Below are 12,699 nucleotides of genomic sequence, written 5' to 3' on the forward strand. Positions count from 1 at the left end.
GAACGTTGTAATAACGTATCAAATCGTACTTTATTCAGACACAAATATAGGTCCATATATAAAGTATGCTAATGTGATATTTTAGTAACAGCTATGTTCTCAATTCAAATGTTCAATATATAATACCTTTCTGTGTTTTACCATCCACCCTTCTGTCTTTCTCTGAATGATAATTTTTGATGCAATGAAGTTTGTTTTTATAAGAAGCCAGTAGGTGGTGCTGCAGTCCAATGTTATTGAACCTGCGAGCAAAGTTAGAGCTTGGAACCCTGACGTATTCTGAAGGAAAAAAAATAACACGCACACACACACTCAAACATATGGTCCATCTGGGATCAGAAAAATACACACGCAAACAATTTTATAATCACGCAGAAATGCACTCTTGGACACACACACACACACACACACACACACACACACACACACACACACACACACACACACACACACACACACACACCGTGGTCATTAAGAAGAGGTGGCACCTAGGCCAGAGTGTCTGAGAGGAGACAATGATTAATGAATCCACTGGATTCCCTCACTCTACTTCCTCCATTTGTTTCTCCCTTTTCTTTTACACACACGCACACGCACACACACACACACACACACACACACACACACACACACACACACACACACACACACACACACACACACACACACACCCATCCCTTCTCATCCCTCCTGTGTTGCTCCATCTCCTCTCTCCGCCTCCCTCTTTGGCCCCTTCTCTCGGCCCTCCTTCGCACTTTCCCTTTACCCCCCGCCCCACCTCACTTTTCAACCCCTCTCTATTTATCATCTTCACGCATCTTTCTCTTTCCCTCCCTCCCCTCTTTACCTATCTCTCCCTTCTTCTCTTTCCCTCTCTCACTCTTTCGCTCTCTCTCTCCCTTTCACGCCCTCTCTCGCTCTGTCTCCCTTCCTCTGCCAGTGTCAGAGTATCAGTCTACAGCCAACATCATTAGGCGACGGGGGGGGAGGGGCGGGGGGGGGGGCGAGCTGAGAATGAATGGTGGAGAAATTGAAGCAAAGTGTGAAATATGAGGTAAAGGGATTTAATGACCACTGGATGAGGCATGTTCCCTGCAATTAGCTGACAGGGACGAGATAAAGGTTGACCCTCCATTTTCTTGTCATCTCTCTAAATCTGCTGCCCCTCTTCAGCTCCCTCTCTCTCGGTCTGTCTCGCTTTCAATTTTCTCCCTTTGCCATCTCTCTTTGCCATCTCATTTTATGTCTCTCTCTCTTGTTGCATTGGGTGCTGGCTCTCCCCAATGTCTAGTTCTGTCTTGGTCCTGGTTCCTCTTTTGTTTCCTCCACATGTATCAGTTTCTACCTCCATCTTGCTCTCTCTCCCAAGTCTCACCTTCTCTGTTCTGCACCCTTTCGCTTTTCCTCTCCCTCTTTTTCTCTCTGTCTCGCTCTCACACTCGTTTCCTCACAAAGTTGAGTCGGTTCTCTCCATAAATGTTGTGTCCAGATGAACTGATTCACCTTTCGGGGATTTCCTTACCTGGATTAGTGAGCATGCATAAAGACATATTTGGTTTTCTCTTTTCATGGCTGTGTCTCGCTCTTTTTATTCCCTTTTCTGTCTTGTTTTCTCCATCCTCTTTTTGTTTTGCTCTGCAGTGTTGCTCTTTCAGTCCCCCCCCCCCCTGCCCTCAGTGCTACATGGGATCTTGGAGGTGGGGGTATGCCATGTACAGTCCCAGTTGATGGCATGTTTTCTCTTCCTTTTGAAGCTTTGTTCTTCCTTCTTCTGTTCTTCTAAGGTTTTGTGTGTTGCTCTCTTCTCTTTAATGGGGCCAGGCAAGATGATGTAACCCTGGTCTGTTTTTAATCAAGCCCCAAACTTTTATTCACCTGGGCATATCTCCTGTATGAGCATCACATTAGTCAAATAAAGGGCACATTGAAATTCAATAAACTAATTTCCTCTAGCCTCTCATTTTTTTTAATTTTTGTCTTATCGTCTCATTCTCTCTCTTTCCCTCTTCCCTTCTCTTACTCTCTCGCTCCCTCTCTCTCGCTCTCTCGCTCTCTCTCTGTCTCTCCATAGTGTTTTTAATTAAAAGTGCTTTTTGCTTTTTTGGCAAGGAGAAAACCAATATTTTGACAGCTTCAAAAACTCTGTAGACTATCAAGTATGATCTCTAACTAAATATTACATCTCTGTCTCTCTCTCTCTCCCGCTCTCTCTCTCTCTCTCTCTCTCTCTCTCTCTCTCTCTCTCTCTCTCTCTCTCTCTCTCCCGCTCTCTCTCTCTCTCTCTCTCTCTCTCTCTCTCTCTCTCTCTCTCTCTCTCTCTCTCTCTCTCTTCCTCTCTCTCTCTCTCTCTCTCTCACCAGGGTCTAACTCATGGCAGGTTGTGTCTACCAGCGGTGCGGTGGTCCAGGGTGGGTATGGCCACAGCAGCGTGTATGACAAGGCCAGCGGCTGTGTTTTTATTCACGGGGGCTACAGGGTCCTGAGCAACAACAAATATGGCCTGGTGGACCACATGTACCGCTACCACATCCACACGCGCACATGGTGAGCACACACACAAAGGCACACAGTGCAACGGGAGAGCGTTGTGTGTGTTTGCAGGAGAAAGGGTGTGTGTGTGTGTGTGTTTTGGGTTCACATCATGTGAATGTGCTGGAGGTCAGGTGGGTTGAGTTACATGAGTCTTTGTATGGTTTTTTTGTGCTTGCATGTTTGTGCATATTAGGTGATATCGAGGCAAGGCAAGTTTATTTTTGTAGCACCATTCACACAGAAGGCAATTCAGAGTGCTTTACAGAGGGATAGAAATATATTCATGCAAAAGACAAAACAGAAGCAAAATCAAAAACAAGCAAATAAATAGTTTAAGTTTGAAAAGAAGTTACGTATTTAATTTATTATCCGTATAACTATGCGTCTGTCTGTGTGATTGTTTGATGTGTAACATCTGTAAATGTGGGAGTATTTGTGCAGGTTTGGGTGTGTGTGCATGTGTGTGTGTGTGTGTGTGTGTGTGTGTGTGTGTGTGTGTGTGTGTGTGTGTGTGTGTGTGTGTGTGTGGTTATATATTCCTCACTCACTGACTGGAACTTATTCCAATATTTGGTACCCTGACAGCAGAACAAACTATTTTCAGTGGTTTCTCCATTCCCTCTATTCCCTCTGCTACCCTCCTGCTCAAATATTCCACATACATAAACTGAAACAACTGAACTAACACCGTGCGATGATTCTTCCAATTAATGGAGAGGGGAGAGAGGATATTTTTACATCTGCTGCTTCAGGGGGAGAATTATCACTGACGGCAAGTTTAAGCACTTACTTTTCCTCAGAGACATCTTAACACAAATCAGTTTTACCAAAGGTAAAAAGCAAAGTATACTCGGCACGCTGTCAGAAACACTACAGTCAAAAATGTTGCGCACTCTTGTGCTGTCACCATCTTGGCCCATCACCGTGTCGCCACAGAAGCTCACCATTTGTGATCAAATCATATAAAATATTCATGTGCACTTCTCATACTTGCAGCATCGTTGCTGCACTCAGTGTTGAGGCTTTGCACTGATACTGGATATTACAGCTAAAAAAAGCATTATTAGACATCAGTGCACTGGACACAGCAAAACAAGGTTAGATTAGCGAATTAGCATATCACATTTGTCCTAGCGGTGCTGATGGGCTTCACCCTGACCGTAATGGTCGGTGTTGCCTTGAAATAATGAGACGAACATAGAATAAAGAGCACTCGGAGGATTTTGGAAACACTTTCGAAAAGAAGTGTCCCTTGTGAAAGACTAATAAGTTGAGTCTTCTTACTCAACATGTTTAGAAATCCCCCAAGAACAGAAAATCGTGTTTTGGTTGAAAATGAGATATCAACGGTTTGCAGGAGAATTCACACACTGTTTTGAAATACTTGATTTGATTTTTGGTGCATTATTTTTACATTGTACAGATGGTAACAGGTCAGCCATTTTTTTGGGGGGGATCCCCCCCCCCTTTTCTCCCCAAGCGTACTTGGCCAATTACCCGATTTTTCTCAGCCATCCCGGTCGCTGCTCCACCCCTTCTGCTGATCCGGGGAGGGCTGCGGACTACCACATGCCTCCTCCGATACATGTGGAGTCGCCAGCCGCTTCTTTTCACCTGACAGTGAGGAGTTTCACCAGGGGGACGTAACGCATGAGAGGATCACACTATTCCCCCCCAGTTCCCCCTCCCCCCTGAACAGGCGCCCCGACTGACCAGAGGAGGCGCTATTGCAGCGACCAGGACACACATCCACATCCGGTTTCCCACCTGCAGACATGGCCAATTGTGTCTGTAGGGACGCCCGACCAAGCCGGGGATAACATGGAGATTCGAACCAGCGATCCCCATGTTGGTAGGCAACAGAATAGACCGCTATACTACCCGGACGCCCCAGAGGTTAACAACTTTGATCCCCTACTGCGTTTTTGGGGTAGTGGATGGCTTGCCATGGCACTTTTTTGTTTTGCTGTTTATTGGGAATTTTTTGTTTTTGATAATATTGATATCCACCATATAGTGTTAAGGAGACTTTCTCAAATGTAAAAGCAAAATAAAAATAAGAGGGAGTTTTAGCAGAGAGCTGATACAGGAAGAGAGTGATGGCGAATACAGGAGAATGGAAAGATGTGTGTGGATGGCAGAGTGCGTCAGCTGACCTCTGTCAGATAGGAGGGTGAGAGAGGACCCGGTAGCTCTGTTTGTTCCCCTCTCTCACTGCCTTACTCTGTCTGACTCTCACACACCTATGCATGCATATAGAGTAGACCAACACACACACACACAATCTGATGGTTGTAAAGTATTTCCATACATTTCAGAAGATATGAAAAATCCCAAGAGACATTTGACCACTCTTCGTGCTAACGATTGAAAAGAACCTGCAGCTAACTCACTCCTGTTCCCAAAAAAATCTTAACCAACTCGCAATCATTCAAATAATTTTGCAGGGACTATTGGAACATTTACAAACCCTAAACAAAGTGTGGCCATGAGGGATGGGATCTCTCATACTTCTCTTCATTTGGTGAAGCTCAAATCTGGACTGGTGAAGGATTTTCTCACAAACAAGTGACATTTAGTTCTCAGTCTACCCGTCAGGTTGGGTGGTGTGGCTAAACACAAATGTGCAGTGGTTCTATTAAAATGTGATGTTCCAAACAAATCGGATGTCCTCACTACTGACTGTACAGCTGCTACAGAGGCGGCTGTCGCCAGCAGTGAGGCATACAGCTCCACATTTGATCTGAGTTGGAATGACGAATTCATTTTATTGACTCTTCAGGAAAACAGTTCTGAACCAGGGGCTCTGTAGTGTCACTGAGCCTGTGCTGTGACCTCCTCATAGAGAGGGAAAAACCAAGGCAGTATGTCCCCGCTGCAGTCAAAAAAGGGTGTCATGTTACCTTTCTAGTACCACACATTTAAAGAGCTGCTTGGCATTCTACTGCTGTGCTGGTGGAAAATGAGAGTTGTTGCAGTGAATGGCATGGGGCTATGGATAGCTGTCACAGTTGGCCTCTGCTGTCACTTCGCCTTGTGTGGGTCAGAGGTGACAGCAGAGGCCAATTCTGACCCACACAAGGCCAGTTGCCTTGTGTTAATCACAAAACCATATATATATATATTTATTTATTTATAATATCGCCCTCTCACCCTTTTTTTAGGGTGAGAGGGCGGACTTGAGCTTGAGGAAAGCTCAAGTCCTGGGAGTTTGAGGATTATGTGCAGTATCTTAGCTGTTCTTGGGACTGCACTCTTCTGGACAGGACAGAGACCTCAGATGTTGTTCCTGGAATCTGCTGCAGCCACTCTCCCAGTTTGGGGGTCACAGCCCCTAGTGCTCCTATTCCCCCGGGACTACTGTGGATTTCACCTTCCATGTCCAATCCAGTTCTTCCTTCAGCCCTTGGTATTTCTCTTGCTTTTCATGCTCTTTCTTCCTGATGTTGTCATCGATCAGGATTGCTACATCGATCACTACTGCTGTCTGCTATTCCTTGTCGACCACCACAATGTCTGGTTGGTTAGCTAGCACCTGCTTGTTAGTCTGGAACTTGAAGTCCCACAGGATCTTAGCTCTGCCATTCTCAACCGTCTCAACCCATTTGGAGTCGGAACGTCCAGATTGGAAGTCCCCTATATATTTGCGTGTGTGTGTGTGTGTGTGTGTGTGTGTGTGTGTGTGTGTGTGTGTGTGTGTGTGTGTGTGTGTGTATGTCTGCATGTACATGTACATGCTGTGGTCATGAAGGAACAGTTGGCGTGAAGGGCAACCACCGCAGGCCAGGTCAAATACTCAGACGGATGCCATTGATCATTTGGCACCACGGATACACATGCCCGAACGCATATGAACACACACCAAAACACATGCACGCACACAAAATTGATTTCACACATATGCTGCACACAAAATTGACAGGAGCTCTTCCCTGACACGGATATCACACCTTCTCTTGAATGTATATTTTTTTCTCTCTTTGTGTGTGTGTGTGTATGTGTGTCTGGTCTGTCCATGTCTGGCTATGTATATACGTGTGCATTCTTGTGTTTGCGTGTAACCACCTGTGTGTATGTATCTGTCTCTGTGTGTCTGTGTGTGTTCCTCACTCTGTCTTTGCTAGTATATGTATGTTTGTGTCACTGTCTCTTTGCTTGTATGTGTGTGTGTGTGTGTGTGTGTGTGTGTGTGTGTGTGTGTGTGTGCACGCCTTACTGCCTGACTGCCTGTGTGCATTTTCTTGACTGTCACTTTGCCTGTGTGTATTTGCATACAGGCTTATCCTGAGGGAGAGTGGACTGGCGCGGTACCTCCACTCTGCGGTGCTGCTGAGTGGCACAGTACTGGTTTTTGGAGGGAACACACACAACGACACGTCGCTAAGCAACGGAGCCAAGTGCTTTTCCGCTGACTTTCTGGCATATGATATAGGTAAGGCTCAACACACACATCCACACACAGTGCCTTCAGAAAGTATTCAGACCCCTTCACTTTTTGTTGCAGATTTCATTTTAAATAGATAAAATTGCCGTTTTTTGTCCATCAATCTACACTCAACCAATAACGACAAAGTGAAAACACATTTTTAGAAATTTATTCAAAACCAAAAACTGAAATCGTTCATTTATCCAAGTATTCGGGCCCTTAATTCAGTACTTGGTAGAAGCCCTTTTGGCAGCAATTACAGCTTCGAGTCTTGCTGCGTAAGTCTGTAAAGCTTTGCACACCTGGATTTTGGCAGTTTATCCCATTCTTCCTGGCAGAGCCTTTCAAGCTCCTACAGACTGGATAGGAAGCATCTGTGAACTGCCATCTTCAGGTGTCTCCACAGATGTTTAAATCTGGGCTTTGGCTGGGCCACTCAAGGGCAGTCAGAGACCTTTCCCGAAGCCACTCCAGCATTGTCTTGGCTGTATGCTTTGGGTCATTGTCATGCTGAAAGGTGAACCGTCGCCTCATTCTGAGGTCGCATATACTCTGGAGCAGGTTTTCTTCAAGGACCTCTCTGTATTTTGGCCGCATTCATCCTGAGAAGCACCACCATGCTTCACCGTAGGGATGGTGTTAGCAGTATTGCCTGGTGTTCGCCAGACATAGTGCTATGAATTCTGCTCAAAGAGTTAAATTTTTGTCTCATCAGACCAGAGAGTCTTTTTCCTAGTGCTCTCTGAGTCCTATAAATGCCATTTAGCAAACTCCAAGCAGGCTGTATGCTTTTTACTCACGAGTGGCTTCCATCTAGCCACTACTATAAAGGCCTGATTGATGGAGAGCTGCTGAGGTGGTCATCCTTCCAGCAGGTTTTCCCATCTCTGCAAGAGGACTTCCGAACTTCTGTTAGAGTGACTTTTGGATTCTAGGTTACATCCCTTCTTGTCCGATTACTCAGTTTGACTGGGCGCCAACTCTAGGAAGAGTCCTGGTGGTTCCAAACTTCTTCCATTTTACAATTATTGAGGCCACTGTGCTCATGGGAACACTCAAAGCTTTAAAAATGGTTTTTATACCCTTGCCCTGATCTATGCCTCGCCACAATTATGTTGCAGAGATCTACAGAGAGTTCCTTGGACTTCATGGCTTTGTTTTTTGGGCCTGTCGTGCAGTATGAATTGTGGGACCTTATGTACTGAGGATTTAAACATCTTGATATAATTTGGGTTTGGGGGGCACGGAATGTCACTTGGCGGGGGGGGGGGGGGGGCTAAGCCTCACTACAGCACCCCTTGGAGCCGGGCCTGTAGCAAGTGCTGGTTGACAACACTGCTGCAATAGTCGCTCACTAGTCAGCAATGTAATCCATTCATAAGTCTGTTTGACTTGTTGAGTGACAACCGATTTTTATGCCTGTGGTTAGCCTGGCATGCGTTGAAATGATTAAATCTATTCGAACGGTTAATGTGGAGACCGATTCGGCCGTGTTGATAGCAAAGCCTATGTGCTATTGAGAGGCTCTGATTCATTCCCACGTGGTAATAATGGATATGGTAATATTAGGCGCAGGAAAATAACTTGGTGGTTTCTGGTGACCATTTCACTGCTGTCGACAATCCTTTATCTGCATACTGACTAAGGTCTGTCACTGGTCTGCTTAATGTCAGTAGTCTCAAATGGCCCATGTCAAATCTTTTTTTAATACACATGTGAATAAGTTAATCATTGTAAATCACATTTCGGAGGCCTTACGCCTTACGGCTTGTGTTCTATTGTAACAGGTGTCTGAAATTCTGATTTCACCAGAAATGTAAAGTGCTTTGAGTGGCTGTTGCAGCTAGAAAAGCGCTATATAAAATGCAGCTTGATTGATTGATATACACAGGTGTGCGCGCCTTTCTAAACTATATGCAGGCAATTCAGTTTGCCACAGGTGGACTCCAATCAGGATCTAGACCTGGCTCAAGGATAATTAAAGCAAATAGAATGCACCCGACCACAATTTGTACATGCTTTTATCTATTCTCAGCTTGACTATTGCAACACACTTTACTCAGGTATCGTCAGTAAGGGCTCCCTCCACCGTCTGCAGTTGATACAAAATGCTGCTGCTCGGCTCATTACTGGGACAGGGAGGCATGACCATATCACTCCTCTGCTTGTCTCCCTACATTGGCTCCCTGTTATATTTCGAGTTGATTTTAAAATGTTATTGCTCACTTTTAAGGCCTTAAATGGGCTTGCTCCTAAATACATCTCTGATTTATTGACTTGGTATACACTCTCTCGACCATTAGGATCCGCAGATGGAGCCCTGCTGGTTATTCCCAGGTCTCAGTTTATTACAAAGGGTGATGGGGCTTTTGCTGTTAGAGCCCCCACACTATGGAACTCTCTTCCTTTTGAACTAAGACAAACCAAGTCTCTAACTTCTTTTACATCTCTCCTTAAAACTTCTTGTGAAAGCTTTTACAAATGTTTGATATGTTTTTATTTATTCATACTTTTTATTTTTACTCTTACTTATTTGGTTTTATTTTTGCCTTGTCTGGTTTTTTAAAGCACTTTGTAACATTGTTTTAGAAAAGTGTTCTATAAATAAAAATTATTATTATTATTATTATTATTTATTATGATTTGGAGTGCCAAAGCAAAAGGTCTGAATACTTATGTAATAGAGATTTCAGTTTTTGATTTTGAATACATTTGCAAACATTTCTAAAAACATATTTTCCCTTTGTCATTATGGGTTACTGAGTGTAGATCGGTGAGCAAAAATGGCAATTCATCTATTTAAAATTAAATCTACAACACAACAAAGTGTGCAAAATGTCTGAATACTTTCTGAAGCCACTGTATACTGCTGACACACACACACACAATTTACACTTGGGCTGGATTGATATGTGATTTTGATGTAGTAACCAATCAATATTTTGAGGCAAAGTTGCAAAATATTTGGATTATCTGCTCATACATATTTGCTTGCACAGCTGCTCAGATGTAAATATCAGAGAAAGCCATTTGAACCTCCGGTGTTAATTAAAAAAACACTCATCGTAAGGGGCATCTGGTAAGATGGATAAGTCTGAATCCTATAAACTCAGTCTTAATTTTAGTATTTTATATATATATATATATATCCCCCCCCAATTTTTTCTCCCCATTTGTACCCGTGCAAATTATCCCACTCTTCCGAGCCGCTCCGGTCGCTGCTCCACCCCCTCTGCTGATCTGGGGAGGGCTGCAGACTACCACATGCCTCCTCCGATACATGTGGAGTCGTCAGCCGCTTCTTTTCACCTGACAGTGAGTAGTTTTGCCAGGGGGAAGTGGCGCGTGGAAGGATCACGCTATTCCCCCAGTTCCCCCTCTCCCCTGAACAGGCACCCTGACTGACCAGAGGAGGCGCTACTGCAGCGACCAGGACACATACCCACATCCGGCTTCTCACCTGCAGACATGGCCAATTGTGTCTGTAGGGACCCCCAACCAAGCCGAAGCCAACACGGAGATTTGAACCAGCGATCCCCATGGTGGTAGGCAACGGAATAGACCACTATGCCATCCGGATGCCCCAGCATTATATATTTTAAATCCAAGTCACTTCTTTGGCTGTTTGTCATTCGCCCTCTTTCTCCCCCATGTGTCCTGTCCTGAAACTGTTTAATGATAGCAATAACTGCCCCGCCAAAAACACTTTCACAAATATTGCTTTTTACGATGCCATAACAATCATAAGTACTGATCATGCCTCAAGTTGTAAAGGCCGGATTACATGAACACACAAATAAGCATAAACACGTGTTGCCCAGCTGCCCTTCCAATTTCACTCACATTGACCCGAAGAGTAGCTAGATATTTATCGTTCTTTGGGGATAGTGCTGACGACAAAACACAGTGGGTTATATACACGTACACACCCGTGTGCACAAAACACTCCCACAACACACACAAACAGACTTATACACAGGAGTTTGTGTTCAAAACTAATCTCGTTGTGTGATTCCTCATTTACTTCATGGTCATGCAGAGATACTGTATGGCTGAATGCACTTAATGACTCGTACTGACAAAGACAGGGAGTCAGACAGAAAAATGGGGAGAAAGAGAGAGAGAGAGAAGGGGGCAGTAGAGGGTGTACAGATGATTAAGGGTCTCGTTCGAGGCTACCCAATGGCACCAGAGGCCAGATGGCGTGTAGATGTTTTTAGAGTGCACCACCCCTACACGGGGAGAGAAGGGTGATAGAGAGATGGGTGGATGGATGGATGGAAGACAGGGAGAGGGAAAGAGGTAACTCAGTAACTCTCCACAGGAGATACAGAACAAGTGGCTGAGAGATCGATGGTGCAAGGGTGGTAGCGATAGGGCGAGAAGGACAGATGGTTGGAGAGTAGGAGAGATTAAGGTAGGGTGCAGTCTGAGAAGTACAGCAGACTTCCAGCTAAAGGAGGGAGGGGATAGTATTCACAGGGAGCACGCGGAAAGAGGGAGACTGCGAGAGAATGCAGAAACATCTGGATCTCTCGCAGTCTCCCTCCCTCAGATTGTGGTTTTTGTTGTGAACCGTGGTAACCATTACTGGGATGGCACCTCAGCCTCATTACATTTGGTTTCCATTACAGCTCCTGTAGATGAAAAGCATCAGTTTAAGGTGAGATGCAGAAAACACAGCAAAGCCAATCCTGACCAACAAATCTTTCGGCTTCGCTACCATTAGTAGTGACCACACCGTTGGGCTAGATTATTGCGTCACCTTTGTCGTGTTGTTATGTGTCGTTGAATTGAATCTGAATTAGGACCCTCGTTGCATGTCTCACACCCAACCCCTCTCTCTAATCACCCACTCCAAAGACAGAAGAGCCAGGGAGGATGGCATGGAGATAGGAGATATGAAAGAGGGAGAGAGAGCGCATAAAAAGGAAGGGTACTGCACGCAAGAAGGGAGAGAAAGAAATAAGACTAAATAAATGAAGGAGGGATTTGGGGAGAGAGGAAGAAGCGCATTGAATTGTTGACTGGTAATATCCAAAGTCAATAATGCCAGGATAGGGTAAAGGAGAAACTGAGCTCATGAATAAATGACAGAGTTAAAGGTAATAAATGAGTGTTTCTTTGCAGAGACAAACAAATAAATTTGGGAGCAATGTGGTATTACTTGGTGACATAGTGGTTAGCATGGTCGCTTCACACTAAGAAGGTCCTGGGTTCAAACCCCAGAGTAGTCCAACCTTGGGGATCATCCCAGGTCGTCCTCTGTGTGGAGTTTGCATGTTCTCCCTGTGTCTGCGTGGGTCTCCTCCGGGTGCTCCGGTTTCCTCCCACAGTCCAAAGACATGGAGGTGAGGTGAATCGGCCATACTAAATTGTCCCTAGGTGTGAATGTGTGCGTGTATGTGTCGGCCCTGTGATGGCCTGGTGGCCTGCCCAGGGTGTCTCTCCACCTGCCGCCCAATGACTGCTGGGATAGGCTCCAGCATCTCATTGACCCTGAGAGCAGGATAAGCGGTTTGGATAATGGATGGATGTATTATTACTGTAGGTACTGGTCTGTTTTTTTTTTTTTACTTATTTCTTTCTTTCTATTTAAACCCTGTAAACACTTGGAGTTAATGTGCATATTTACACCTCCCTCAGTACCATGCATGCCCAACCCTCGCTCACCAAATCCCATCACTTATTCATGAATGCCTTATATCAGCACATCTGCCTAACTTTATCAGCTACAAGCC

General features: G+C 44.9%; 1 protein-coding gene across 1 annotated transcript in view; it reads left to right on the forward strand.

Moving 5' to 3' along the window:
- The window catches only part of atrnl1a (attractin-like 1a), a 436,027-nt gene that overhangs the window by 65,740 nt on the left and 357,588 nt on the right, over nucleotides 1–12,699 (forward strand). The window contains exons 9-10 of the mRNA XM_056291780.1: nucleotides 2,361–2,544; nucleotides 6,810–6,964. Of these exons, the coding sequence (XP_056147755.1) occupies nucleotides 2,361–2,544; nucleotides 6,810–6,964 (339 nt within the window). The remainder of the gene's footprint in view (nucleotides 1–2,360; nucleotides 2,545–6,809; nucleotides 6,965–12,699) is intronic.

Source organism: Lampris incognitus, chromosome 13 (genome assembly GCF_029633865.1).
Source record: "Lampris incognitus isolate fLamInc1 chromosome 13, fLamInc1.hap2, whole genome shotgun sequence".
Taxonomy (NCBI): Eukaryota; Metazoa; Chordata; class Actinopteri; order Lampriformes; family Lampridae; genus Lampris; species Lampris incognitus.